This window comes from Oncorhynchus clarkii, unplaced genomic scaffold (assembly GCF_045791955.1).
Source record: "Oncorhynchus clarkii lewisi isolate Uvic-CL-2024 unplaced genomic scaffold, UVic_Ocla_1.0 unplaced_contig_12165_pilon_pilon, whole genome shotgun sequence".
NCBI lineage: Eukaryota > Metazoa > Chordata > Actinopteri > Salmoniformes > Salmonidae > Oncorhynchus > Oncorhynchus clarkii.
The window spans coordinates 57,501-83,360 of record NW_027258003.1 but is presented as its reverse complement, the minus strand read 5'-3'; the positions used below and the strand labels follow the sequence as shown (position 1 = coordinate 83,360).

The 25,860-nt window shown below is 42.6% G+C and overlaps 2 protein-coding genes across 2 annotated transcripts in view; both read left to right on the top strand.

The window, feature by feature from the left end:
- Window positions 1–6,932, top strand: part of LOC139394460 (WD repeat-containing protein 93-like) — a 47,768-nt gene extending 40,836 nt beyond the window's left edge. Inside the window, 2 exon segments of the mRNA XM_071142528.1 lie at window positions 3,350–3,442; window positions 5,162–6,932. Of these exon segments, the coding sequence (XP_070998629.1) occupies window positions 3,350–3,442; window positions 5,162–6,932 (1,864 nt within the window).
- A 2,741-nt stretch (window positions 6,933–9,673) lies between these two features.
- The window catches only part of LOC139394458 (zinc finger protein 710-like), a 40,664-nt gene continuing 24,477 nt past the window's right edge, over window positions 9,674–25,860 (top strand). Inside the window, 1 exon segment of the mRNA XM_071142525.1 lies at window positions 9,674–9,757. The gene's annotated coding sequence lies outside the window, so the exon portion shown is untranslated.

Genomic DNA, 25,860 nt, shown 5'->3' with positions numbered 1-25,860 from the left:
TGTTGTATTGGGTCCCAAGGAGAGGTTTAAAACGTGTTGGCCTGTTGTATTGGGTCCCAAGGAGAGGTTTAAAACGTGTTGGCCAGTTGTATTGGGTCCCAAGGAGAGGTTTAATACGTGTTGGCCTGTTGTATTGGGTCCCAAGGAGAGGTTTAAAACGTGTTGGCCTGTTGTATTGGGTCCCAAGGAGAGGTTTAATACGTGTTGGCCTGTTGTATTGGGTCCCAAGGAGAGGTTTAAAACGTGTTGGCCTGTTGTATTGGGTCCCAAGGAGAGGTTTAAAACATGTTGGCCTGTTGTATTGGGTCCCAAGGAGAGGTTTAATACGTGTTGGCCTTGGCCTGTTGTATTGGGTCCCAAGGAGAGGTTTAATACGTGTTGGCCTTGGCCTGTTGTATTGGGTCCCAAGGAGAGGTTTAATACGTGTTGGCCTGTTGTATTGGGTCCCAAGGAGAGGTTTAATACGTGTTGGCCTTGGCCTGTTGTATTGGGTCCCAAGGAGAGGTTTAAAACGTGTTGGCCTGTTGTATTTGGTCTCAAGGAGAGGTTTAATACGTGTTGGCCTTGGCCTGTTGTATTGGGTCCCAAGGAGAGGTTTAATACGTGTTGGCCTGTTGTATTGGGTCCCAAGGAGAGGTTTAAAACGTGTTGGCCTTGGCCTGTTGTATTGGGTCCCAAGGAGAGGTTTAAAACGTGTTGGCCTTGGCCTGTTGTATTGGGTCCCAAGGAGAGGTTTAATACGTGTTGGCCTGTTGTATTGGGTCCCAAGGAGAGGTTTAATACGTGTTGGCCCTGGCCTGTTGTATTGGGTCCCAAGGAGAGGTTTAATACGTGTTGGCCTGTTGTATTGGGTCCCAAGGAGAGGTTTAAAACGTGTTGGCCTTGGCCTGTTGTATTGGGTCCCAAGGAGAGGTTTAAAACGTGTTGGCCTGTTGTATTGGGTCCCAAGGAGAGGTTTAAAACGTGTTGGCCTGTTGTATTGGGTCCCAAGGAGAGGTTTAATACGTGTTGGCCTGTTGTATTGGGTCCCAAGGAGAGGTTTAAAACGTGTTGGCCTGTTGTATTGGGTCCCAAGGAGAGGTTTAATACGTGTTGGCCTGTTGTATTGGGTCCCAAGGAGAGGTTTAAAACGTGTTGGCCTGTTGTATTGGGTCCCAAGGAGAGGTTTAAAACATGTTGGCCTGTTGTATTGGGTCCCAAGGAGAGGTTTAATACGTGTTTGCCTTGGCCTGTTGTATTGGGTCCCAAGGAGAGGTTTAATACGTGTTGGCCTTGGCCTGTTGTATTGGGTCCCAAGGAGAGGTTTAATACGTGTTGGCCTGTTGTATTGGGTCCCAAGGAGAGGTTTAATACGTGTTGGCCTTGGCCTGTTGTATTGGGTCCCAAGGAGAGGTTTAAAACGTGTTGGCCTGTTGTACTGGGTCCCAAGGAGAGGTTTAATACGTGTTGGCCTTGGCCTGTTGTATTGGGTCCCAAGGAGAGGTTTAATACGTGTTGGCCTGTTGTATTGGGTCCCAAGGAGAGGTTTAAAACGTGTTGGCCTTGGCCTGTTGTATTGGGTCCCAAGGAGAGGTTTAAAACGTGTTGGCCTTGGCCTGTTGTATTGGGTCCCAAGGAGAGGTTTAATACGTGTTGGCCTTGGCCTGTTGTATTGGGTCCCAAGGAGAGGTTTAATACGTGTTGGCCTTGGCCTGTTGTATTGGGTCCCAAGGAGAGGTTTAATACGTGTTGGCCTTGGCCTGTTGTATTGGGTCCCAAGGAGAGGTTTAATACATGTTGGCCTTGGCCTGTTGTATTGGGTCCCAAGGAGAGGTTTAAAACGTGTTGGCCTGTTGTATTGGGTCCCAAGGAGAGGTTTAAAACGTGTTGGCCCTGGCCTGTTGTATTGGGACCCAAGGAGAGGTTTAAAACGTGTTGGCCTTGGCCTGTTGTATTGGGTCCCAAGGAGAGGTTTAAAACGTGTTGGCCTGTTGTATTGGGTCCCAAGGAGAGGTTTAAAACGTGTTGGCCTTGGCCTGTTGTATTGGGTCCCAAGGAGAGGTTTAAAACGTGTTGGCCTTGGCCTGTTGTATTGGGTCCCAAGGAGAGGTTTAAAACGTGTTGGCCTGTTGTATTGGGTCCCAAGGAGAGGTTTAAAACGTGTTGGCCTTGGCCTGTTGTATTGGGTCCCAAGGAGAGGTTTAATACGTGTTGGCCTTGGCCTGTTGTATTGGGTCCCAAGGAGAGGTTTAAAACGTGTTGGCCTGTTGTATTGGGTCCCAAGGAGAGGTTTAAAACATGTTGGCCTGTTGTATTGGGTCCCAAGGAGAGGTTTAAAACATGTTGGCCTGTTGTATTGGGTCCCAAGGAGAGGTTTAAAACGTGTTGGCCTGTTGTATTGGGTCCCAAGGAGAGGTTTAAAACGTGTTGGCCTTGGCCTGTTGTATTGGTTCCCAAGGAGAGGTTTAATACGTGTTGGCCTGTTGTATTGGGTCCCAAGGAGAGGTTTAAAACATGTTGGCCTGTTGTATTGGGTCCCAAGGAGAGGTTTAAAACGTGTTGGCCTTGGCCTGTTGTATTGGGTCCCAAGGAGAGGTTTAAAACGTGTTGGCCTTGGCCTGTTGTATTGGGTCCCAAGGAGAGGTTTAATACGTGTTGGCCTGTTGTATTGGGTCCCAAGGAGAGGTTTAAAACATGTTGGCCTGTTGTATTGGGTCCCAAGGAGAGGTTTAAAATGTGTTGGCCTTGGCCTGTTGTATTGGGACCCAAGGAGAGGTTTAAAATGTGTTGGCCTGTTGTATTGGGTCCCAAGGAGAGGTTTAAAATGTGTTGGCCTGTTGTATTGGGTCCCAAGGAGAGGTTTAAAATGTGTTGGCCTGTTGTATTGGGTCCCAAGGAGAGGTTTAATACATGGTTTTAACACGGGGTTTTCTACAGTAGTCTGTTGTATTGTGTGTAATAGTCCTGGGGGTTTTCTACAGTAGTCTGTTGTATTGTGTATAATAGTCCTGGGGGTTTTCTACAGTAGTCTGTTGTATTGTGTATAATAGTCCTGGGGGTTTTCTACAGTAGTCTGTTGTATTGTGTGTAATAGTCCTGCTGGTTTTCTACAGTAGTCTGTTGTATTGTGTGTAATAGTCCTGGGGTTTTCTACAGTAGTCTGTTGTACTGTGTGTAATAGTCCTGCTGGTTTTCTACAGTAGTCTGTTGTACTGTGTGTAATAGTCCTGGGGGTTTTCTACAGTAGTCTGTTGCGTACAACTGTCCTGGTTGTGTGTCTGTGTATTGTGTAATTGGTGATTTCCACAGTACTCTATTGTATATACTGTAATTGTTCTGGCTTTGTGTGTTTGTCTGTATTGTGTTTCAGGGTTCAATCTGTGGAGGAGAGAAACAAAGTCATGACTGAGACATGGAACCAGCTCCAAGAGCATGCCGCCATGGTGCTCTTACAGAACTGACAGCAAGTTGTTACCATCTAACAGAACTGACAACAAGTTGTTACCATCTAACAGAACTGACAACAAGTTGTTACCATCTAACAGAACTGACAACAAGCTGTTACCATCTAACAGAACTGACAACAAGTTGTTACCATCTAACAGAACTGACAACAAGCTGTTACCATCTAACAGAACTGACAACAAGTTGTTACCATCTAACAGAACTGACAACAAGCTGTTACCATCTAACAGAACTGACAACAAGCTGTTACCATCTAACAGAACTGACAACAACAGCCTGTTACCATCTAACAGAACTGACAACAAGCTGTTACCATCTAACAGAACTGACAACAACAACTCTTACAGAACCACCACCCTGTTCCCCTCTTACAGAACCAACAAACACCCTGTTCCCCTCTTACTGAACCACCACCCTGTTCCCCTCTTACAGAACCAACACCCTGTTCCCCTCTTACAGAACCAACACCCTGTTCCCCTCTTACAGAACCAACACCCTGTTCCCCTCTTACAGAACCAACACCCTGTTACCCTCTTACAGAACCAACAGCCTGTTCCCCTCTTACAGAACCACCACAAGCAGGACATTACCACGGCCACATGTCTTCCGTCACTACATAGACTGACACATGAAAACCTACAGGATATATTGATTGAATACTACCTCAGCGTAACCTTTGTTCTTCCAGGTTGGCATCTTGACTTTTAGGAAAAGTGGTAATGGAGGGTTTTACATTATTAGGTTTGATGTTAGCACATGTTACAGGCAATAATGTATGGGTTCTTACATCTGCTTTCTTAGATCCACTGAATAATGGATCATGCTTTGATAGGGCTTTGAATAAATTGGGAGATTAAGACTAAAATGCAAATACAGTGTCACAACCAAGTGTCTCACACCAAACAAACGTTCCTTATATTGACAGGGTGTTCTGTCTTAGCCCAACATCTACATCCTTCTGAGGTATCATGCCTCAGAAGTCTCCAATATGACTATTTATTTATGAGAAAACCTAACCCTGTCTTCACCCCTTATCGAAGGTAATGTCACAGTCCGCTCTGCTGAGCATGACACTTTGTGTCCAAGGAAAAAACAGATTTTCAGTTTATCCCTCTACTCTTCTCACATTCACTTAGCTATGGAACGTCATCTTTCTCTGACAAGCATGTTTCTGTAAAATAATACATTATATTGTGTCCTAAATGTGACCGACCGCCTTGAATCGGCCTAGGGGACACGCAGCCCGCGTACAGCAGTTGGACAGAGGGAGATTCCAGCTCAAAGCACTATACTTGTACGGCTCCGGTTACCTTGGATAAAGAAGGACTTGTGTTTTAAAGAACAATTTTCTTTAATATTTCTTAGACAAGAAGATACAACAGAGATCCAGAGGAAACTAGAATTGCCCATATATAGATGCCTTGTTCAAAACAACTGGGAACTCTGGAAAAAGTAGGAGTTGGATGACCAATGTTCAATTAGATTTTTCCCAGTCTGAGTTTTTTCGAGTTCCGAGTTGATTTGAACGCGGCAAGAGTTGCGATCTGGTCTCGAAACTCGATGATCAACTCTTCTTAGCCACACAGTTTATATTCTACACATACACGTAATTTACAGTCCAGCAAATGGTCACAGCTGTCTGCCATTCCTGGGTTGGCCATTAACTGCAGCTCAAAACCAGCTCAGAATCCGTTACCCGTTCTAACTTCAAAACCAGCTCAGAATCAGTTACCCGTTCTAACTTCAAAACCAGCTCAGAATCAGTTACCCGTTCTAACTTCAAAACCAGCTCAGAATCAGTTACCCGTTCTAACTTCAAAACCAGCTCAGAATCAGTTACCCATTCTAACTTCAAAACCAGCTCAGAATCAGTTAAACATTCTAACTTCAAAACCAGCTCAGAATCAGTTACCCGTTCTAACTTCAAAACCAGCTCAGAATCAGTTACCCATTCTAACTTCAAAACCAGCTCAGAATCAGTTACCCATTCTAACTTCAAAACCAGCTCAGAATCAGTTACCCGTTCTAACTTCAAAACCAGCTCAGAATCAGTTACCCGTTCTAACTTCAAAACCAGCTCAGAATCAGTTACCCGTTCTAACTTCAAAACCAGCTCAGAATCAGTTACCCGTTCTAACTTCAAAACCAGCTCAGAATCAGTTACCCGTTCTAACTTCAAAACCAGCTCAGAATCAGTTACCCGTTCTAACTTCAAAACCAGCTCAGAATCAGTTACCCATTCTAACTTCAAAACCAGCTCAGAATCAGTTACCCGTTCTAACTTCAAAACCAGCTCAGAATCAGTTACCCGTTCTAACTTCAAAACCAGCTCAGAATCAGTTACCCGTTCTAACTTCAAAACCAGCTCAGAATCAGTTACCCATTCTAACTTCAAAACCAGCTCAGAATCAGTTACCCGTTCTAACTTCAAAACCAGCTCAGAATCAGTTACCCGTTCTAACTTCAAAACCAGCTCAGAATCAGTTACCCGTTCTAACTTCAAAACCAGCTCAGAATCAGTTACCCGTTCTAACTTCAAAACCAGCTCAGAATCAGTTACCCGTTCTAACTTCAAAACCAGCTCAGAATCAGTTACCCGTTCTAACTTCAAAACCAGCTCAGAATCAGTTACCCGTTCTAACTTCAAAACCAGCTCAGAATCAGTTACCCATTCTAACTTCAAAACCAGCTCAGAATCAGTTACCCATTCTAACTTCAAAACCAGCTCAGAATCAGTTAAACATTCTAACTTCAAAACCAGCTCAGAATCAGTTACCCGTTCTAACTTCAAAACCAGCTCAGAATCAGTTACCCATTCTAACTTCAAAACCAGCTCAGAATCAGTTACCCATTCTAACTTCAAAACCAGCTCAGAATCAGTTACCCGTTCTAACTTCAAAACCAGCTCAGAATCAGTTACCCGTTCTAACTTCAAAACCAGCTCAGAATCAGTTACCCGTTCTAACTTCAAAACCAGCTCAGAATCAGTTACCCGTTCTAACTTCAAAACCAGCTCAGAATCAGTTACCCGTTCTAACTTCAAAACCAGCTCAGAATCAGTTACCCGTTCTAACTTCAAAACCAGCTCAGAATCAGTTACCCATTCTAACTTCAAAACCAGCTCAGAATCAGTTACCCGTTCTAACTTCAAAACCAGCTCAGAATCAGTTACCCGTTCTAACTTCAAAACCAGCTCAGAATCAGTTACCCGTTCTAACTTCAAAACCAGCTCAGAATCAGTTACCCATTCTAACTTCAAAACCAGCTCAGAATCAGTTACCCGTTCTAACTTCAAAACCAGCTCAGAATCAGTTACCCGTTCTAACTTCAAAACCAGCTCAGAATCAGTTACCCGTTCTAACTTCAAAACCAGCTCAGAATCAGTTACCCGTTCTAACTTCAAAACCAGCTCAGAATCAGTTACCCGTTCTAACTTCAAAACCAGCTCAGTCCCCTCCCCGCGCTTGCTATTGATGGAAACAGACTGAACTCTTGCTCTGCCCAATCAAACTGCCCCGTTTGTGCCATCTGCCTAGGCATTGACTGGTAGCGGTAAAGGGCCTGGGCTAAACCAATACAAATGTTCAGACTTTTGAACTCTAAAAACTCTAAGGAAACAGTTCACGGTAAAGTCTACACCTGTTGTATTCAGCTCATGTGACAAATAATATTATTGATATATAGATTGTTGATTAGACCAGATCTTTCATGCACATTGCTAGATATTTGACTCAAAGTATTTCTGGCATGTTTCACAGGCTCTGACTGTATGCTCTATATCAGCATTCATATTGGGCCAGAATAACACTGCTTCTGCACGTAATTTGGATTTTTCAATCCCTAGATGGCCCTCATGTACAGTGGCAAGAAAAAGTACCTCTTGGAATGTACTGGATTTCTGCATAATTTGGTCATAAAATTAGATCGGATCTTCATCTAAGTCACAACAACAGACAAACAAACAGTCTGCTAAAACTAATAACACACAAATTGTATTTTTCTTGTCTATATTGACTACATCATTTAAACATTCAGTGTAGGTTGGAAAAAGTATGTGAACCCCTAGGCTAATGATTCTACAAAAGATAATTGGAGTCAGCTAACCTAGAGTCCAATCATTGAGACGAGATTGGAGATGTTGGTTGGAGCTGCCCTTGGAAATACCATTAATACATACTGTATTAATGATACCAGGGTAGGTTTATGTTATTCTATAGACCATACTGTATTAATGATATCAGGGTAGGTTACTTTATGTTATACATAAAGTAACCTACCCTGGTATTATTAATACAGCATGGTCTATAGAATAACATAATTAATGTAATTGGTTCATTTTTTCTTTTGATATTTTAACCTGCGTGTCATGATCGCATTTGGTGTAGGGGGACAAAATAAATGTATGCATGATAGCGCATGATGGCGCACGCGCGCAGCCGGTTTGGGTTCTGTGTATGTGCTGTTATTGTGAAGTGGAAACGTCTATGAGCAACAACGGCTCAGCCGAGAAGTGGAAGGCCATACAAGCTCACAGAACGGGACCGCCAAGTGCTGAAGTGTGTACAGCATAAAAATCATCTGTCCTCGGTTGCAACACTCACTACCGAGTTCCAAACTGAGGAATTAAAGGAATTACTCTCCTTCAAAAATACAAGGCAGGTCTGGGCCTGCGCCATAGAGATAGAAAGAGGACTCATCTTTATATCTGTTGATAAAATCAAATCAAAATCAAATCAAATCTCTCCCATTATAGCATAACAGCATGGGCAGCACCATTGAGGCAATCTCCATATTGAAGTAGTAATTTTTCTTCATGATTGGCTGATCCAGATAGGACATGACTCCAACAGGGTTATCGGGATGGATCAGCCAATAAAGTTGGAAGTCCCACCCAGTTAACTATATTAAATACAACCTATATTAATAGAATCTTTTGGCGACTAGGGGCCTCTATTATTCTCTATGGTCTGCACCAAGCCTGTCTGCAGGGTATATTGTGCTAGAGCGCCCTCTGGTGGCTTAACGCCCAATAAGGACTTAATGAGATATTATTCATTATTAGTATCAGTTATAAATAGAGAGTAATGAGAAGAACATTTTAATAATTAATGCCAATATTGGTTGCAGACCTTGAGGACCAAACTCCACTCCATGGTGAAGGAAGTTTACGAACTTCACCAACAGAGTGGAGAAGAGACCAGGCTTTGCGGAATCTAGCCCCGACTTTATAGATTATTATTATTATCAGTTATAAATAGAGAGTAATGAGAAGAACATTTTTATAATTATTGCCTCTATTGGTTGCATGTGGCAGACCTTGCGGACCAAAGTCCACTCCATGGTTAGAGACCTTTGTAACAATAGTTGCTTTCCTTTCTTTGCTTGCTGAAATCCATACATTTTCAATAAACGTGAATACAACCACCGACTTTTTGCTTGTTTCCGTTTCTCGAAGGTGGCAACTCAGCACACGTGTCAATGTAAATCCGATGAAGTGTGTAAATGAAACCTATATAAAAATATTTCTATGATTTCTCCCTCGTTATTTCTCAGTATCTCTAGAGTCTGGACAGAAATGTGCCAAGTCAATAAAGTTATGGAACAAATGTATTGTTTACTGGCGCCTGTAATGATCTACATTTGAATGGTTGTCACTAGCTGTAGATCGTGTGATTTGATTGGACACAAAGGCATACGTCATGTCATCCCTTTACTTCAGAAACGAGAATAAACGTCGGTGGTTGTATTTGATGAATGTTTATTGAAAAAGTATAGATTTCAGCAAACAAAGAAAGGCACGCAACTACAGAGGACAAACATAGGTACAAGGTAGGCGTTTCATAATTTTTGACCTTGAGCGAATCGACGAAGTCGGAGCGAGATTCCGCAAAGCCTGGTCTCTGCTCCACTCTCTCTGTTGGTGAAGTTCACTATAAACTTCCTTCACCATGGAATGAGGTTTAGTCCGCTAGGGGCAGACCTTGAGTTGGAGCCTATTGGCCTACCGAAATGTGGTCTATGACTAAAAATAAAGTAAAGGTGGTAAATGTATTATATCTTAGTAAAAATGGCAATACGACTTGGTCTATTCTCCATGTCAGTTTATCAGCACTTCTCTCCTGTCTGCCAGCGAGGAGGAGGAGGAGGAGGAGGTCTCTGTTGTTTCTTCATTTACGTCACCCCTCTTTCAATCCCTTCCTCCTTCCGTCCTGCTCTACATACAACGTCAACGGGGGACACCACGTTCAAACTGGTTTCTCATATTAACACCCACCACAATCACTTCGCCACCATAAACCTATTTTGGAACCAGGTGAGTTGAATATCTGTTCATTGGTGAAATAAAGGAAGGAAACAACAGAGCGAATAGAGTAGACCGGCCGGAGAGGCGACAGTGTTTCTAGTCTAGCGTCATTTATCTCATTCCTTTTCACTCGGTTTGGAAATGGCTCTCTGTATCGCGAGTGTGTAATGTGCTTGTTTACGCGGTTGTTTCGTTATCTTTATGGCGGTTAACATCGGCTTGTAAACAAAAAGCCCGTCTACGTCAGCCACTATGTAGCCAAAATGTCGTCTTTTATTTGACTTCCACACTCTATGTCCCATGCCACAAACCGATGGCGTCGTGAGGGTGGGATGGAGGGAGTGTGAAAGAGACCCATAAACGAGTAGCGAGGCCACACTAGGTATCCCCATCTCAGAGCTGAGCCCTCCATGCCACTAGCGGGTCTGGCCGAACCTATCTTTAGTAGGCCCGTCCAGAACCTGTCTTTCTTCAACTTAGTTTTCCTGTCAAGTTATCGGCCCATTTAAAGATACAGCGCGTGTTCAGAGGCTAATAATGACCAACCAATTGAAACAAGTCCCGATGTTTTTTTGTGCTGTTGGATACAATTGGTACGACCATGGAGGAATGGTTAGGCTACTTTGAAACTGATAATGTAGGTCTGCCAGGTCTGAGTTGGTGAAGATACGTTGTTGCAGACACTCCATTGCATCAACATGCAATAGACTCGAGGCTGATGCTTCTTGTTCCAAATGAAGGGATTTCTGACCCAATCTCTAGTCTTTTGTGAAGCATCAGCATTAGCCTCAACAACAGTTATAATCTAGTCCAGGGGAACACAGTTCTGGCCCTACGAGGTCTGGTGTACTGCTGCTTTTCTGTTCTACCTGATAATGAATTGCACCCACAATACAGTCAGGGACAGATATTTAGGCAACACAGTGATATGGATTATTGTACTGCATTACAGGTACGCCCAATGTAATAGATCATTAATAGTAGTCAGATCTTGGTGAATAAACACTGTCGCAGGTAGTGCACTGCATACCAGGTGTTACTGAACATCTGGTTTATGAGTTGATAGTCTGGTACTGGAGATTACAGTAATGTCATGGAGGTGGTACAGTAGATTATAGTAATGTCATGGAGGTGGTATAGTAGATTATAGTAATGTCATTGAGGTGGTACAGCAGATTATAGTAATGTCATGGAGGTGGTACAGTAGATTATACTAATGTCATGAAGGTGGTTCAGTAGATTATAGTAATGTCATGGAGGTGGTACTGTAGATTATAGTAATGTCATGGAGGTGGTCATGTTGATTATAGTAATGTCATGGAGGTGGTACAGTAGATTATAGTAATGTCATTGAGGTGGTACAGCAGATTATAGTAATGTCATGGGGGTGGTCATGTTGATTATAGTAATGTCATGAAGGTGGTACAGTAGATTATATTAATAGTAATGTAATAGTGGTACAGTAGATTATAGTAATGTCATGGAGGTGGTCATGTTGATTATAGTAATGTCATGGAGGTGGTCATGTAGATTATAGTAATGTCATGGAGGTGGTACTGTAAATTATAGTAATGTCGGAGGTGGTATAGTAGATTATAGTAATGTCATGAAGGTGGTTCAGTAGATTATAGTAATGTTATGGAGGTGGTACTGTAGATTATAGTAATGTCATAGAGGTGGTATAGTAGATTATAGTAATGTCATGGAGGTGGTACAGTAGATTATAGTAATGTCATGGAGGTGGTACAGTAGATTATAGTAATGTCATGGAGGTGGTACAGTAGATTATAGTAATAGTAATGTCATGGAGGTGGTACAGTAGATTATAGTAATGTCACGGAGGTGGTACTGTAGATTATAGTAATGTCATAGAGGTGGTATAGTAGATTATAGTAATAGTAATGTCATAGAGGTGGTACAGTAGATTATAGTAATGTCACGGAGGTGGTACTGTAGATTATAGTAATGTTATGGGGGTGGTACTGTAGATTATAGTAATGTCATGGAGGTGGTACAGTAGATTATAGTAATAGTAATGTCATGGAGGTGGTACAGTAGATTATAGTAATGTCATTGAGGTGGTACTGTAGATTATAGTAATGTCATAGAGGTGGTATAGTAGATTATAGTAATAGTAATGTCATAGAGGTGGTACAGTAGATTATAGTAATGTCACGGAGGTGGTACTGTAGATTATAGTAATGTTATGGGGGTGGTACAGTAGATTATAGTAATGTCATGGAGGTGGTACAGTAGATTATAGTAATATCATGGAGGTGGTACAGTAGATTATAGTAATGTCATGGAGGTGGTACAGTAGATTATAGTAATGTCATGGAGGTGGTACAGTAGATTATACTAATGTCATGAAGGTGGTTCAGTAGATTATAGTAATGTCATGGAGGTGGTACAGTAGATTATAGTAATGTCATGGAGGTGGGACAGTAGATTATAGTAATAGTAATGTCATAGAGGTGGTATAGTAGATTATAGTAATATCAATGAGGTGGTACACCAGATTATAGTAATAGTAATGTCATGGAGGTGGTACAGTAGATTATAGTAACGTCATGGAGGTGGTACTGTAGATTATAGTAATGTCATGGAGGTGGTACAGTAGATTATAGTAATGTCGTGGAGGTGGTACAGTAGGTTATAGTAATGTCATGAAGGTGGTTCAGTAGATTATAGTAATATCACGTAGGTGGTACAGTAGATTATAGTAATGTCATGGAGGTGGTACAGTATATTATAGTAATGCCATGGAGGTGGTCCAGTAGATTATAGTAATGTCATGGAGGTGGTACTGTAGATTATATTAATAGTAATGTAATAGTGGTACAGTAGATTATAGTAATGTCATGGAGGTGGTCATGTTGATTATAGTAATGTCATGGAGGTGGTACAGTAGATTATAGTAATGTCATGGAGGTGGTACAGTAGATTATAGTAATGTCATGGAGGTGGTACAGTAGATTATAGTAATGTCATGGAGGTGGTACTGTAGATTATATTAATAGTAATGTAATAGTTGTACAGTAGATTATAGTAATGTCATGGGGGTGGTCATGTTGATTATAGTAATGTCATGGAGGTGGTACAGTAGATTATAGTAATGTCATGGAGGTGGTACAGTAGATTATAGTAATGTCATGAAGGTGGTACAGTAGATTATATTAATAGTAATGTAATAGTGGTACAGTAGATTATAGTAATGTCATGGAGGTGGTCATGTTGATTATAGTAATGTCATGGAGGTGGTACTGTAAATTATAGTAATGTCATGAAAGTGGTTCAGTAGATTATAGTAATAGTAATGTCATTGAGGTGGTACAGTAGGGCTTCAGTAAAAAGCATAGCACAATTACAGCAGGCATGAATGTTTTAAATGATATCACTGAAGCCCTTGACAAAAACAGCACTGTGGCTTTTGATACAGTTGATCATGCTATACTGAGACAGAGATTGTCGAGAGTAGGTCTTTCGGAGGTCTTTCATGGTTTGCTAACTATCTGTCTGATAGAACTCAGTGCACTCTGTTTGATGGGCTCATTTCTGTCTGTAGTGGTGTGCCCCAGGGCTGTGTACTTGGTCCCATCTTATTCACTATTTATATTAATAATTTAGACAAAAATGTGCAAAATGCACAACTTCACTTTTATGCTGATGATACTGTTATTTATTGTTGTGCCTCGTCTCTCACAAAAGCTTTCCAGAACTTGCAAACTGCTTTTTATACTGTTCAACATACCTTGTGTCAATTAAAGCTTATCCTCAATACTGACAAAACTAAACTACAGGTGTTTTCTAAAGCAAGAAATAGACCTCTGAACCTTTCACCTATTACTACCTGTCAGGGCAAGGAGATTGAGACTAACCTCATAAATATCTTGGAATTTGAATTGATGATGGCCTCTTTTTTAAATTGCACATTCAAGAACTTACAAAAAAATTTAAACTGAAGTTGGGATTTTATTTTAGGAACAAGGCCTGTTTTTCTTTTGAAGCCAGAAGGAGGCTAGTATCAGCTACATTTATGCCTTTACTAGACTATGGGGATATTTTATATATGAATGCTTCTGCTCAGTGTTTGGAATCAATTGACACCGTTTACCATGGCACATTGAGATTTATTTTAAACAGCAAAACCCTTACGCACCACTGCACTTTATATACCAGGGTTGACTGGCCTTCTCTAGTCACTCGTAGGCTCAGTCACTGGTATACTTTTTTTATAAAGACATTTTGGATTTACTACCTTTTTATTTGGCCATTTTTATTGTTCAGAAAAGGGCTTTTATGTACTCTGTCATCGGCTTGTAACACCTTTACATAATATTTTTCAACTGGAAGAACTTGTCCCGATTGGCGTTTTTTCCCCACCTTCATTTAACCAGGTAGGCCAGTTGAGAACATGTTCTCATTTACAAATGCGACCTGGCCAAGATAAAGCACTGCTTTGTGATGCCGGTGATGTCTGGTGAGGACCTGCCTTACAACAGGCCTAACAAACCCTCGGTCCAGCCTCTCTCAGCCTATTGCGGACAGTCTGAGCACTGATGGAGGGATTGTGTGTTCCTGGTGTAAATCGGGCAGTTGTTGCCATCCTGTACCTGTCCCGCAGGTGTGCTGTTCGAATGTACTGATCCTGTGCAGGTGTTGTTGCACGTGGTCTGCCACTGCGAGGATGATCAGCTGTCCGTCCTGTCTCCCTGTTGCGCTGTCTTAGGTGTCTCACAGTACGGACATTGAAATTTATTGCCCTGGCCACATCTGCAGTCCTCATGCCTTCTTGCAGCATGCCCAAGGCTCGTTCACGCAGATGAGCAGGGACCCTGGGCATCTTTCTGTTGGTGTTTTTCAGAGTCAGTAGAAAGGCCTCTTTAGTGTCCTAAGTTTTCATAACTGTGACCTTAATTGCCTGTAAGCTGTTAGTGTCTTAACGACCGTTCCACAGGTGCATGTTCATTCATTGCTTATGGTTCATTGAACAAGCATGGTTAACAGTGTTTAAACCTTTTACAATGAAGATCTGTGAATTTATTTGGATTTTTACGAATGATCATTGAAAGACAGAGTCCTGAAAAAGGGACGATTCTTTTTTTTGACTCAGTTTAGTGCCAACCATCAAACCACAACTCTTAACTAGGCTTGGGCGGTATCCAGATTGTCCTACCTTCATACCCACCTTGTGCCATACCAGGATATTCGGTAATACCGGCACTGAACCCAAGGGACGTTATTGTAATCCGAAGGTCAGCAATGCTAACAAGTACGCGTAAAATCCCATAGAGCATGCTAACTAAAAGCTAATGAGCACATTGCAAACATTTTATACAGTCTCTGACCTAAAGTATTCACAAGACAGACATCCCAGCTCATAAAGTTATATAAGGAACTCAAAAATGCTACTCAGTTTGCTGGACACAGTAAACTAATATTAGACAGCAAGGCTCTTGATCCATGAGGGGATTCCCTGCTGTTATCAAGTAAAACTTGATTTTGGAAGAAGCTAACCACTTAGCTAGATAGCGAACTAGCTACTAAATTAGAGCAAAGCATTAAATGCAGAGCATTTATCACATTTTAGACAGTTAGTTGGTCATAAGATATCTAGCTGGCAAACATTTAGTTGTGAATTCCAGATCACCTGGCATGAGCTGCACAACAGTGAGTGACTCACAAGGCTCCGGTCTCTCATTGTTGTGTGCTTGTAAACAAATATCACGTGACTGAGGACGAGCAGTAAGCTTCATAATGAAAAATTGTGACAGGTGAAATTAAGAACCTGGTCTTCTTTATCTCCTGTCGTATTGCACAAGTTGACTTCAGCTATTTACTTAAAATAGCTACAAATATTACCATTTTGTTTAAAAAAAACTTCAAAGAAATAGTTTCAACGGTATTTAAAAACCATCCCATGGCTTTTTCCAAATACCTTGGTATACGGTGTACTAGTACTAACCAACAAACCACAACTCTAAACTGGTACCAATCTAGCCTCGTTGCCAGTCTGTTTAGCTAAAATTAATGTTACGTGTCAAAGAGACTGGTCTTTCTTCAAAATTACCATTAATGAACTTGAGGAGAACAGAAGATTTGATCTTGATTGGATAACCCCCACAGCTATCCTCCAATCAAAGGTTATGCAAATATTTGAACATATGTTTTTCTCCACAGATTGTGTTCGTGTCCGGTTGCTGAGTGACTGTATTTGGTTTGTCCGCACGAAACCAGTCTGTCTGTTGCTAGCTCACATCAAATTTCTCTAACTATATATACTGAACAAAAATATAAACACAACATGCTATAATTTAAAAGATTTTACTGAGTTACATTTTGTAAAATGTTACATGAACTGTATTAGGCCCGAATCTATGGATTTCACATGACTGGGAATACAGATATGCATCTGTTGGTCATAGATACCTTTTTATTTTTTAAAGGTAGGGTCATGGATCAGAAAACCAGTCAGTATCTAGTGTGACCACCATTTGCCTCATGCATCTCTTTCACATAGAGTTGATAAGGCTGTTAATTGTGACCTGTGGAATGTTATGCCACTCCTCTTCAATGGCTGTGTGAAGTTGACAGACAGAACACTATTAGAACCCTGTGATGGACTGGACAGGACAGACAGACAGAACACTATTAGAACCCTGTGATGGACTGGACAGGACAAACAAGCTGTGCATTATCATACAGAAACATGAGGTGATGGACTGGACAGGACAAACAGTATGTACATTATCATACAGAAACATGAGGTGATGGACTGGACAGGACAAATAAGCTGTGCATTATCATACAGAAACATGAGGTGATGGACTGGACAGGACAAACAGTATGTACATTATCATACAGAAACATGAGGTGATGGACTGGACAGGACAAATAAGCTGTGCATTATCATACAGAAACATGAGGTGATGGACTGGACAGGACAAATAAGCTGTGCATTATCATACAGAAACATGAGGTGATGGACTGGACAGGACAAATAAGCTGTGCATTATCATGCTGAAACATGAGGTGATGGACTGGACTAGAGGTCGACCGATTAATCGGAATGGCCGATTTAATTAGGGCCGATTTCAAGTTTTCATAACAATCGGAAATCGGTATTTTTGGGTGCCGATTATTTTTTTTTTATGTAATTTTTTTACACCTTTTATTTAATCTTTATTTAACTTGGCAAGTCAGTTAAGAACATATTCTTATTTTCAATGACGGCCTAGGAACAGTGGGTTAACTGCCTCGTTCAGGGGCAGAACAACAGATTTTCACATTGTCAGCTCGGGGGATCCAATCTTGCAACCTTACAGTTAACTAGTCCAACGCAATAACGACCTGCCTCTCTCTCATTGCACTCCACAAGGAGACTGACTGTTACACGAATGCAGTAAGCCAAGGTAAGTTGCTAGCTAGCATTAAACTTATCTTATAAAAAACAATCCATCATAATCACTAGTTAACTACACATGGTTGATGATATTATTAGATATTATCTAGCGTGTCCTTCGTTGCATATAATCTGACTGAGCATACAAGTATCTGACTGAGTGGTGGCAGGCAGAAGCAGGTGCGTAAACATTCATTCAAACAGCACTTTCGTGCATTTTGCCAGCAGCTCTTCATTGTGCGTCAAGCATTGCGCTGTTTATGACTTCAAGCCTATCAACTCCCGAGATGAGGCTGGTGTGACCGAAGTGAAATGGCTAGCTAGTTAGCGCGCGCTAATAGCCTTTCAAACTTCACTCGCTCTGAGCCTTGGAGTGGTTGTTTCCTTTGCTCTGCATGGAGTGGTTGTTTCCTTTGCTCTGTATGGGTAACACTGCTTCGTTGTGTTGCTGATCCGAGCCCAGGGAGGAGCGAGGAGAGGGACGGAAGCTATACTGTTACACTGGCAATACTAAAGTGACTATAAGAACATCCAATAGTCAAAGGTTAATGAAATACAAATGGTACAGAGAGAAATAGTCCTATAATTCCTATAGTAACTACAAACTAAAACTTCTTACCTGGGAATATTGAAGACTCATGTTAAAAGGAACCACCAGCTTTCATATGTTCTCATGTTCTGAGCAAGGAACTGAAACGTTAGCTTTCTTACATAGCACATATTGCACTTTTACTTTCTTCTCCAACACTTTTGTTTTTGCATTATTTAAACCAAATTGAACATGTTTCATTATTTACTTGAGGCTAAATTGATTTTATTGATGCATTATATTAAGTTAAAATAAGTGTTAATTCAGTATTGTTGTAATTGTCATTATTACAAATACATTTTTCGGTATCGGATTTTTTGGTCCTCCAATAATCGGTATCGGTATTGGCGTTGAAAAATCATAATCAGTCGACCTCGAGACTGGACAGGACAAACAAGCTGTGGATTATCATACTGAAACATGAGGTGATGGACTGGACAGGACAAACAGTATGTACATTATCATGCTGAAACATAAGGTGATCGTGGCGGATGAATAACAAGACAATGGGCCTCAGGATCTCGTCACGGTATCTCTGTGCATTCAAATTGCCATCGATAAAATGCAATTGTGTTCGTTGTCCGTAGTTTATGCCTGCCCATACCATAACCCCACCATGGGGCACTCTGTTCACAACGTTGACATCAGAAAACCGCTTGCCCACAAAAGCTATACACGTGGTCTGCGGTTGTGAGGCCAGTTGGATGTACTGCAAAATGAATGATCTAAAACAATGTAAAGAAATGAACATGAAATTCTCTGGCAACAGCTCTGGTGGAAATTTCTGCAGTCAGCATGCCAATTGCACGCTTCCTCAAAACTTGAGACATCTGTGGCATTGTGTTGTGTGACAAAACTGCACATTTTACAGTGGCATTTTTATTGTCCCCAGCACAAGGTGCACCTGTGTAATGGTCATGCTGTTTAATCAGCTTTTTGATTAAACACACCTGTGAGGTGGATAGAATATCTTGGCAAAGGACAAATGCTCACTAACAGAGATGTAAACAAATTCGTCCACAATATTTTTGAGAAATAAGCTTTTTGTGCGTATGGAACATTTCTGTGATATTTTTTTTCAGCTCATGAAACATGGGACCAACACTTGCATCATGTTGCATTTATATTTTTGTTCAGCATGGTTTAGGTCAGAGACTCTATAAAATGTTGGCAATGCGCTGGTTAGAATGGAGTTACTGTAGCATTCTGAATGGGATTTCACATGTACTTGTTAGTATTGCTAACCTACGGATTACAGAGGCTCAGTGGGGTTCCAAAATAGCAGCCCTGGTGTTCAGTGCTGGTATTACCGAATGTCCCTGGATGGCACACGGTCGGTATGAAGGTATGATATAAAGATTATCACCCAAACCTACCAGGCTGTGATAGACTGACAGGATGCTCTCAATGGTGCATCTTGTAGGCGGTCTTAGGGGGCCAACCTCCTGACATTGAAGAGATGCTGTTAACCCATTTTCACTCAACTCTGTAACTGTTTTAAAGTTACAGTTGGCCTTGTGAAATCCCTGAACAGTTTCCTTTCTCTCTGACAACTGAGTTAGGAAGGACGTCTGTATCTTTGTAGTGACTGGGTATAATGATACGCCATCCAAATTGTAATTAATAACTTCACCATGTGCAAAGGGATATTCAATGTTCAATACCCATCTACCAATAGGTGCCCTTCTTTACGAGGCATTGGAAAACGTCCCTGGTCAAAATGTGGAAAAAGTCAAGAGGTGTGAATACTTTCTGAAGGTACTGTAGGTCCTTAATGATGTGGACACCGAGGAGCCTAAAGCTCTCAACCCGCTCCACTACAGCCCTGTTGATGTGAATGGGGGCGTGCTTGGAACTCCGTTTCCTGTAGTCCACCATCAACCAGTTTTGATAGTAAAGTGGAAAGTGCAAGAACAAAATTATTTTGGGATTCTTGCGAGGGCCTAGTGTACTGTTGTCTTGTTGTAGTCTTGTGTTCAGCCCACTGCCTCTCTCTTAATTAATGAACTCAACAGTTGTTATCATCACTCTAATCATAAAAATGAAATGTGAGGTGTTGGCTTTGGGGATGACCAGTGAGATATACCTGCTGGAGCACATGCTACGGGTGGGTTTTGTTATCGTGACCAGTGAGCTGAGATAAGGCGGAGCTTTACCTAGCATAGATTTATAGATGACCTGGAGCCAGTGGGTCTGGCGCCGAATATGTAGCGAGGGCCAGCCGACTAGAGCATACAGGTCGCAGTGGTGGGTAGTATAAGGGATTAGATCTCTACTGTCCATAATCTATTAGATCTATACTGTCTATAACCTATTAGATCTCTACTATCTATAACATATTAGATCTCTACTGTCTATAATATATTAGATCTCTACTGTCTATAATCTATTAGATCTATACTATCTATAACCTATTAGATCTCTACTGTCTATAACCTATTAGATCTCTACTCTCTATACTCTATTAGATCTCTACTGTCCATAATGTATTAGATCTCTACTGTCTATAACCTATTCGATCTCCACTATCTATAACCTATTAGATCTCTACTGTCTAACCTATTAGATATCTACTGTCTATAACCTATTAGATCTCTACTGTCTATACTCTATTAGATATCTACAGTCTATAACCTATTAGATCTCTGTCTATAACCTATTAGATCTCTGTCTATAACCTATTAGATCTCTACTGTCTATAATCTATTAGATCTCTACTGTCTGTAATCTACTGTATTAGATTTCTGTCAATAACTTATTAGATCTCCACTGTCTATAATCTATTAGATCTCTACTGTCTATAACCTATTCGATCTCTACTGTCTATAACCTATTATGTTTCACTGTCATCATTAGAACTTGCTGGGCCCATTGGTGAGAGGAGGAAGGTGCAGTAGAACTGTAGTCTATGGAACCAGTACATAGGACACATTTTAATGGTCCAGTAAAACTATGTTGAATGTTTAACCTGGTAGACTACCTCCTACCTTACAGCAGGTGAATGTTTAACCTGGTAGAATACCTCCTACCTTACAGCAGGTGAATGTTTAACCTGGTAGAATACATCCTACCTTACAGCAGGTGAATGTTTAACCTGGTAGACTACCTCCTACCTTACAGCAGGTGAATGTTTAACCTGGTAGTCTACCTCCTACCTTACAGTAGGTGTGTTGAATGTTTAACCTGGTAGACTACCTCCTACTTTACAGCAGGTGTGTTGAATGTTTAACCTGGTAGTCTACCTCCTACCTTACAGCAGGTGAATGTTTAACCTGGTAGACTACATCCTACCTTACAGCAGGTGTGTTGAATGTTTAACCTGGTAGACTACCTCCTACCTTACAGCAGGTGAATGTTTAACCTGGTAGACTACCTCCTACCTTACAGCAGGTGAATGTTTAACCTGGTAGTCTACCTCCTACCTTACAGCAGGTGAATGTTTAACCTGGTAGACTCCATCCTACCTTACAGCAGGTGTGTTGAATGTTTAACCTGGTAGACTACCTCCTACCTTACAGCAGGTGAATGTTTAACCTGGTAGACTACCTCCTACCTTACAGCAGGTGTGTTGAATGTTTAACCTGGTAGACTACCTCCTACCTTACAGCAGGTGTGTTGAATGTTTAACCTGGTAGACTACCTCCTACCTTACAGCAGGTGAATGTTTAACCTGGTAGACTACATCCTACTTTACAGCAGGTGAATGTTTAACCTGGTAGACTACCTCCTACCTTACAGCAGGTGAATGTTTAACCTGGTAGACTACATCCTACCTTACAGCAGGTGAATGTTTAACCTGGTAGACTACCTCCTACCTTACAGCAGGTGTGTTGAATGTTTAACCTGGTAGACTACCTCCTACCTTACAGCAGGTGTGTTGAATGTTTAACCTGGTAGACTACCTCCTACCTTACAGCAGGTGAATGTTTAACCTGGTAGAATACCTCCTACTTTACAGCAGGTGTGTTGAATGTTTAACCTGGTAGAATACCTCCTACCTTACAGCAGGTGTGTTGAATGTTTAACCTGGTAGAATACCTCCTACCTTACAGCAGGTGAATGTTTAACCTGGTAGAATACCTCCTACCTTACAGCAGGTGAATGTTTAACCTGGTAGACTACCTCCTACCTTACAGCAGGTGAATGTTTAACCTGGTAGAATACCTCCTACCTTACAGCAGGTGAATGTTTAACCTGGTAGAATACCTCCTACCTTACAGCAGGCGTGTTGAATGTTTAACCTGGTAGTCTACCTCCTACCTTACAGCAGGTGTGTTGAATGTTTAACCTGGTAGAATACATCCTACCTTACAGAAGGCGTGTTGAATGTTTAACCTGGTAGAATACATCCTACCTTACAGAAGGCGTGTTGAATGTTTAACCTGGTAGACTACCTCCTACCTTACAGCAGGCGTGTTGAATGTTTAACCTGGTAGAATACATCCTACCTTACAGAAGGTGTGTTGAATGTTTAACCTGGTAGAATACATCCTACCTTACAGCAGGTGAATGTTTAACCTGGTAGACTACCTCCTACCTTACAGCAGGTGAATGTTTAACCTGGTAGTCTACCTCCTACCTTACAGCAGGTGAATGTTTAACCTGGTAGACTACCTCCTACCTTACAGCAGGTGAATGTTTAACCTGGTAGTCTACCTCCTACCTTACAGCAGGTGAATGTTTAACCTGGTAGACTACCTCCTACCTTACAGCAGGTGAATGTTTAACCTGGTAGAATACATCCTACCTTACAGAAGGTGTGTTGAATGTTTAACCTGGTAGACTACCTCCTACCTTACAGCAGGTGAATGTTTAACCTGGTAGACTACCTCCTACCTTACAGCAGGTGAATGTTTAACCTGGTAGACTACCTCCTACCTTACAGCAGGTGAATGTTTAACCTGGTAGACTACCTCCTACCTTACAGCAGGTGTGTTGAATGTTTAACCTGGTAGACTACCTCCTACCTTACAGAAGGTGTGTTGAATGTTTAACCTGGTAGACTACCTCCTACCTTACAGAAGGTGTGTTGAATGTTTAACCTGGTAGACTACCTCCTACCTTACAGCAGGTGAATGTTTAACCTGGTAGACTACATCCTACCTTACAGCAGGTGAATGTTTAACCTGGTAGTCTACCTCCTACCTTACAGCAGGTTAATGTTTAACCTGGTAGACTACCTCCTACCTTACAGCAGGTGTGTTGAATGTTTAACCTGGTAGACTACCTCCTACCTTACAGAAGGTGTGTTGAATGTTTAACCTGGTAGACTACCTCCTACCTTACAGCAGGTGAATGTTTAACCTGGTAGACTACCTCCTACCTTACAGAAGGTGTGTTGAATGTTTAACCTGGTAGTCTACCTCCTACCTTACAGAAGGTGTGTTGAATGTTTAACCTGGTAGACTACCTCCTACCTTACAGCAGGTGAATGTTTATTATTTTATTATTATTTATTTATTTATTCCTGGCTAGGGTACAGGGTCTGTGCCTGGCTAGGGTCTGTGCCTTTCTAGGGTCTGTGCCTGGCTAGGGTACAGGGTCTGTGCCTGGCTAGGGTCTGTGCCTGGCTAGGGTACAGGGTCTGTGCCTGGCTAGGGTACAGGGTCTATGCCTGGCTATGGTACAGGGTCTATGCCTGGCTAGGGTACAGGGTCTATGCCTGGCTAGGGTACAGGGTCTGTGCCTGGCTAGGGTCTGTGCCTGGCAAGGGTACAGGGTCTATGCCTGGCTAGGGTACAGGGTCTATGCCTGGCTAGGGTACAGGGTCTGTGCCTGGCTAGGGTCTGTGCCTGGCTAGGGTACAGGGTCTGTGCCTGGCTAGGGTACAGGGTCTGTGCCTGGCTAGGGTACAGGGTCTGTGCCTGGCTAGGGTACAGGGTCTATGCCTGGCTAGGCTACAGGGTCTTTGCCTTGCTAGATGACCATAGGCTAACGTGGTTCGGACTCCATAACGTTTCGGCTCCCATGGATATGAAGATACAGGGAGTATAGCTCCATGAACCTGTGTTCTTGAATTCACTGATCGAACTAATATTGTCAAGCTGTCTGTGTATTAAACTGTTTTGTGGTCGCCATGTTTGTGTAACAACACATCGTGGAGCAAGACTTTATCTCTCCTCTCTCTATATGTTTCTCTCTCTCTTTCCCTTCCCCCTCTCTCTCTTTCTGTTCCTCTGTCCTTCTCTCATTCTCCCCCACTCTCTGTCTCTGCCTCTCTCTCTCGCTCTTGTTTCTCTCTCTCTTTCCCTTCCCCCTCTCTCTCTTTCTGTTCCTCTTTGCTCTGTCCTTCTCTCATTCTCCCCCACTCTCTCTGTCTCTGCCTCTCTCGCTCTTGGTTTCTCTCTCTTTTGCTCTCGGTTTCCATCTCACTCACTCACTCCCTTCCTACTCCCTCCCTCCTTCGCTCCATTGCGCTCTCCCTCTCTCTCTCTCTCTCTCTCTCTCTCTCTCTCTCTCTCTCTCTCTCTCTCTCTCTCTCTCTCCCCTCCCTCCCTCCCTCCCTCCCTCCCTCCCTCCCTCTCTCTGCATTCCCTCCCTCCCTCTCACGTTGCACCCTGCCCCTCCCGTTCTCTTTCTCTCTCACATTGCTCCCTGCCCCCATCTCCTCTCTCTTTCTCTCTCTACTATTCTCCCTTCCCCCACTGCTGCTGCCTCTTATTTTCCTTCTCCCTCACTCCACCATTTCACTCCCTCCCTCCCCTGTTCTCTTTATCTCCTCCCTTCCCTCCCCCCTCAATCCCTCTTTCATTCCATGCAATCATCTGTTCTAGCTCTCTCTCTGCTCACTCTCTCTCCCTCTCTCCCTGTGCTTCCTCCATTACGCCCCCATTTTGTCCTCTCCTCTGAAAGCGTATCCTCCCTCTTCCCTCTTTCCACCATGTTCTCTCCATCTGTTTTCTCCCTCTCTCCTTCATATTCTCTCCATCATGTTGTTCCCCCTCTTCCAGACCATGTATTATATCAACTTTACTGACTGATATTTGATTCAGAAATATGCTTTAAACAAACCTCTGTGAATCTGATCTACTTAAAGCTAGTGTTAGTTATCTCTAGAAGTGTCCCAGTGTGTTGTTGTCTAACCATTACTCATTAGAATCATGGTGTCTCACATACTGTCTATTACAACACCAGACCAGGGGACAGTGTTGAGCCCAGTTTCCCCCAGTACTAGTGTAGTGTTGACCAGGGGACAGACCAGGGGACAGTGTTGATCCCAGTTCCCCCAGTACTAGTGTAGTGTTGACCAGGGGACAGTGTTGAGCCCAGTGTCCCCCAGTACTAGTGTAGTGTTGACCAGGGGACAGACCAGGGGACAGTGTTGATCCCAGTTCCCCCAGTACTAGTGTAGTGTTGACCAGGGGACAGTGTTGAGCCCAGTGTCCCCCAGTACTAGTGTAGTGTTGACCAGGGGACAGACCAGGGGACAGTGTTGATCCCAGTTCCCCCAGTACTAGTGTAGTGTTGACCAGGGGACAGTGTTGATCCCAGTTTCCCCCAGTACTAGTGTAGTGTTGACCAGGGGACAGTGTTGAGCCCAGTTTCCCCCAGTACTAGTGTAGTGTTGACCAGGGGACAGTGTTGAACCCAGTTTCCCCCAGTACTAGTGTAGTGTTGACCAGGGGACAGACCAGGGGACAGTGTTGATCCCAGTTCCCCCAGTACTAGTGTAGTGTTGACCAGGGGACAGTGTTGATCCCAGTTTCCCCCAGTACTAGTGTAGTGTTGACCAGGGGACAGTGTTGAGCCCAGTTTCCCCCAGTACTAGTGTAGTGTTGACCAGGGGACAGTGTTGATCCCATTTTCCCCCAGTACTAGTGTAGTGTTGACCAGGGGACAGTGTTGAGCCCAGTTTCCCCCAGTACTAGTGTAGTGTTGACCAGGGGACAGACCAGGGGACAGTGTTGATCCCAGTTCCCCCAGTACTAGTGTAGTGTTGACCAGGGGACAGTGTTGATCCCAGTTTCCCCCAGTACTAGTGTAGTGTTGACCAGGGGACAGTGTTGAGCCCAGTTTCCCCCAGTACTAGTGTAGTGTTGACCAGGGGACAGTGTTGATCCCAGTTTCCCCCAGTACTAGTGTAGTGTTGACCAGGGGACAGTGTTGAGCCCAGTTTCCCCC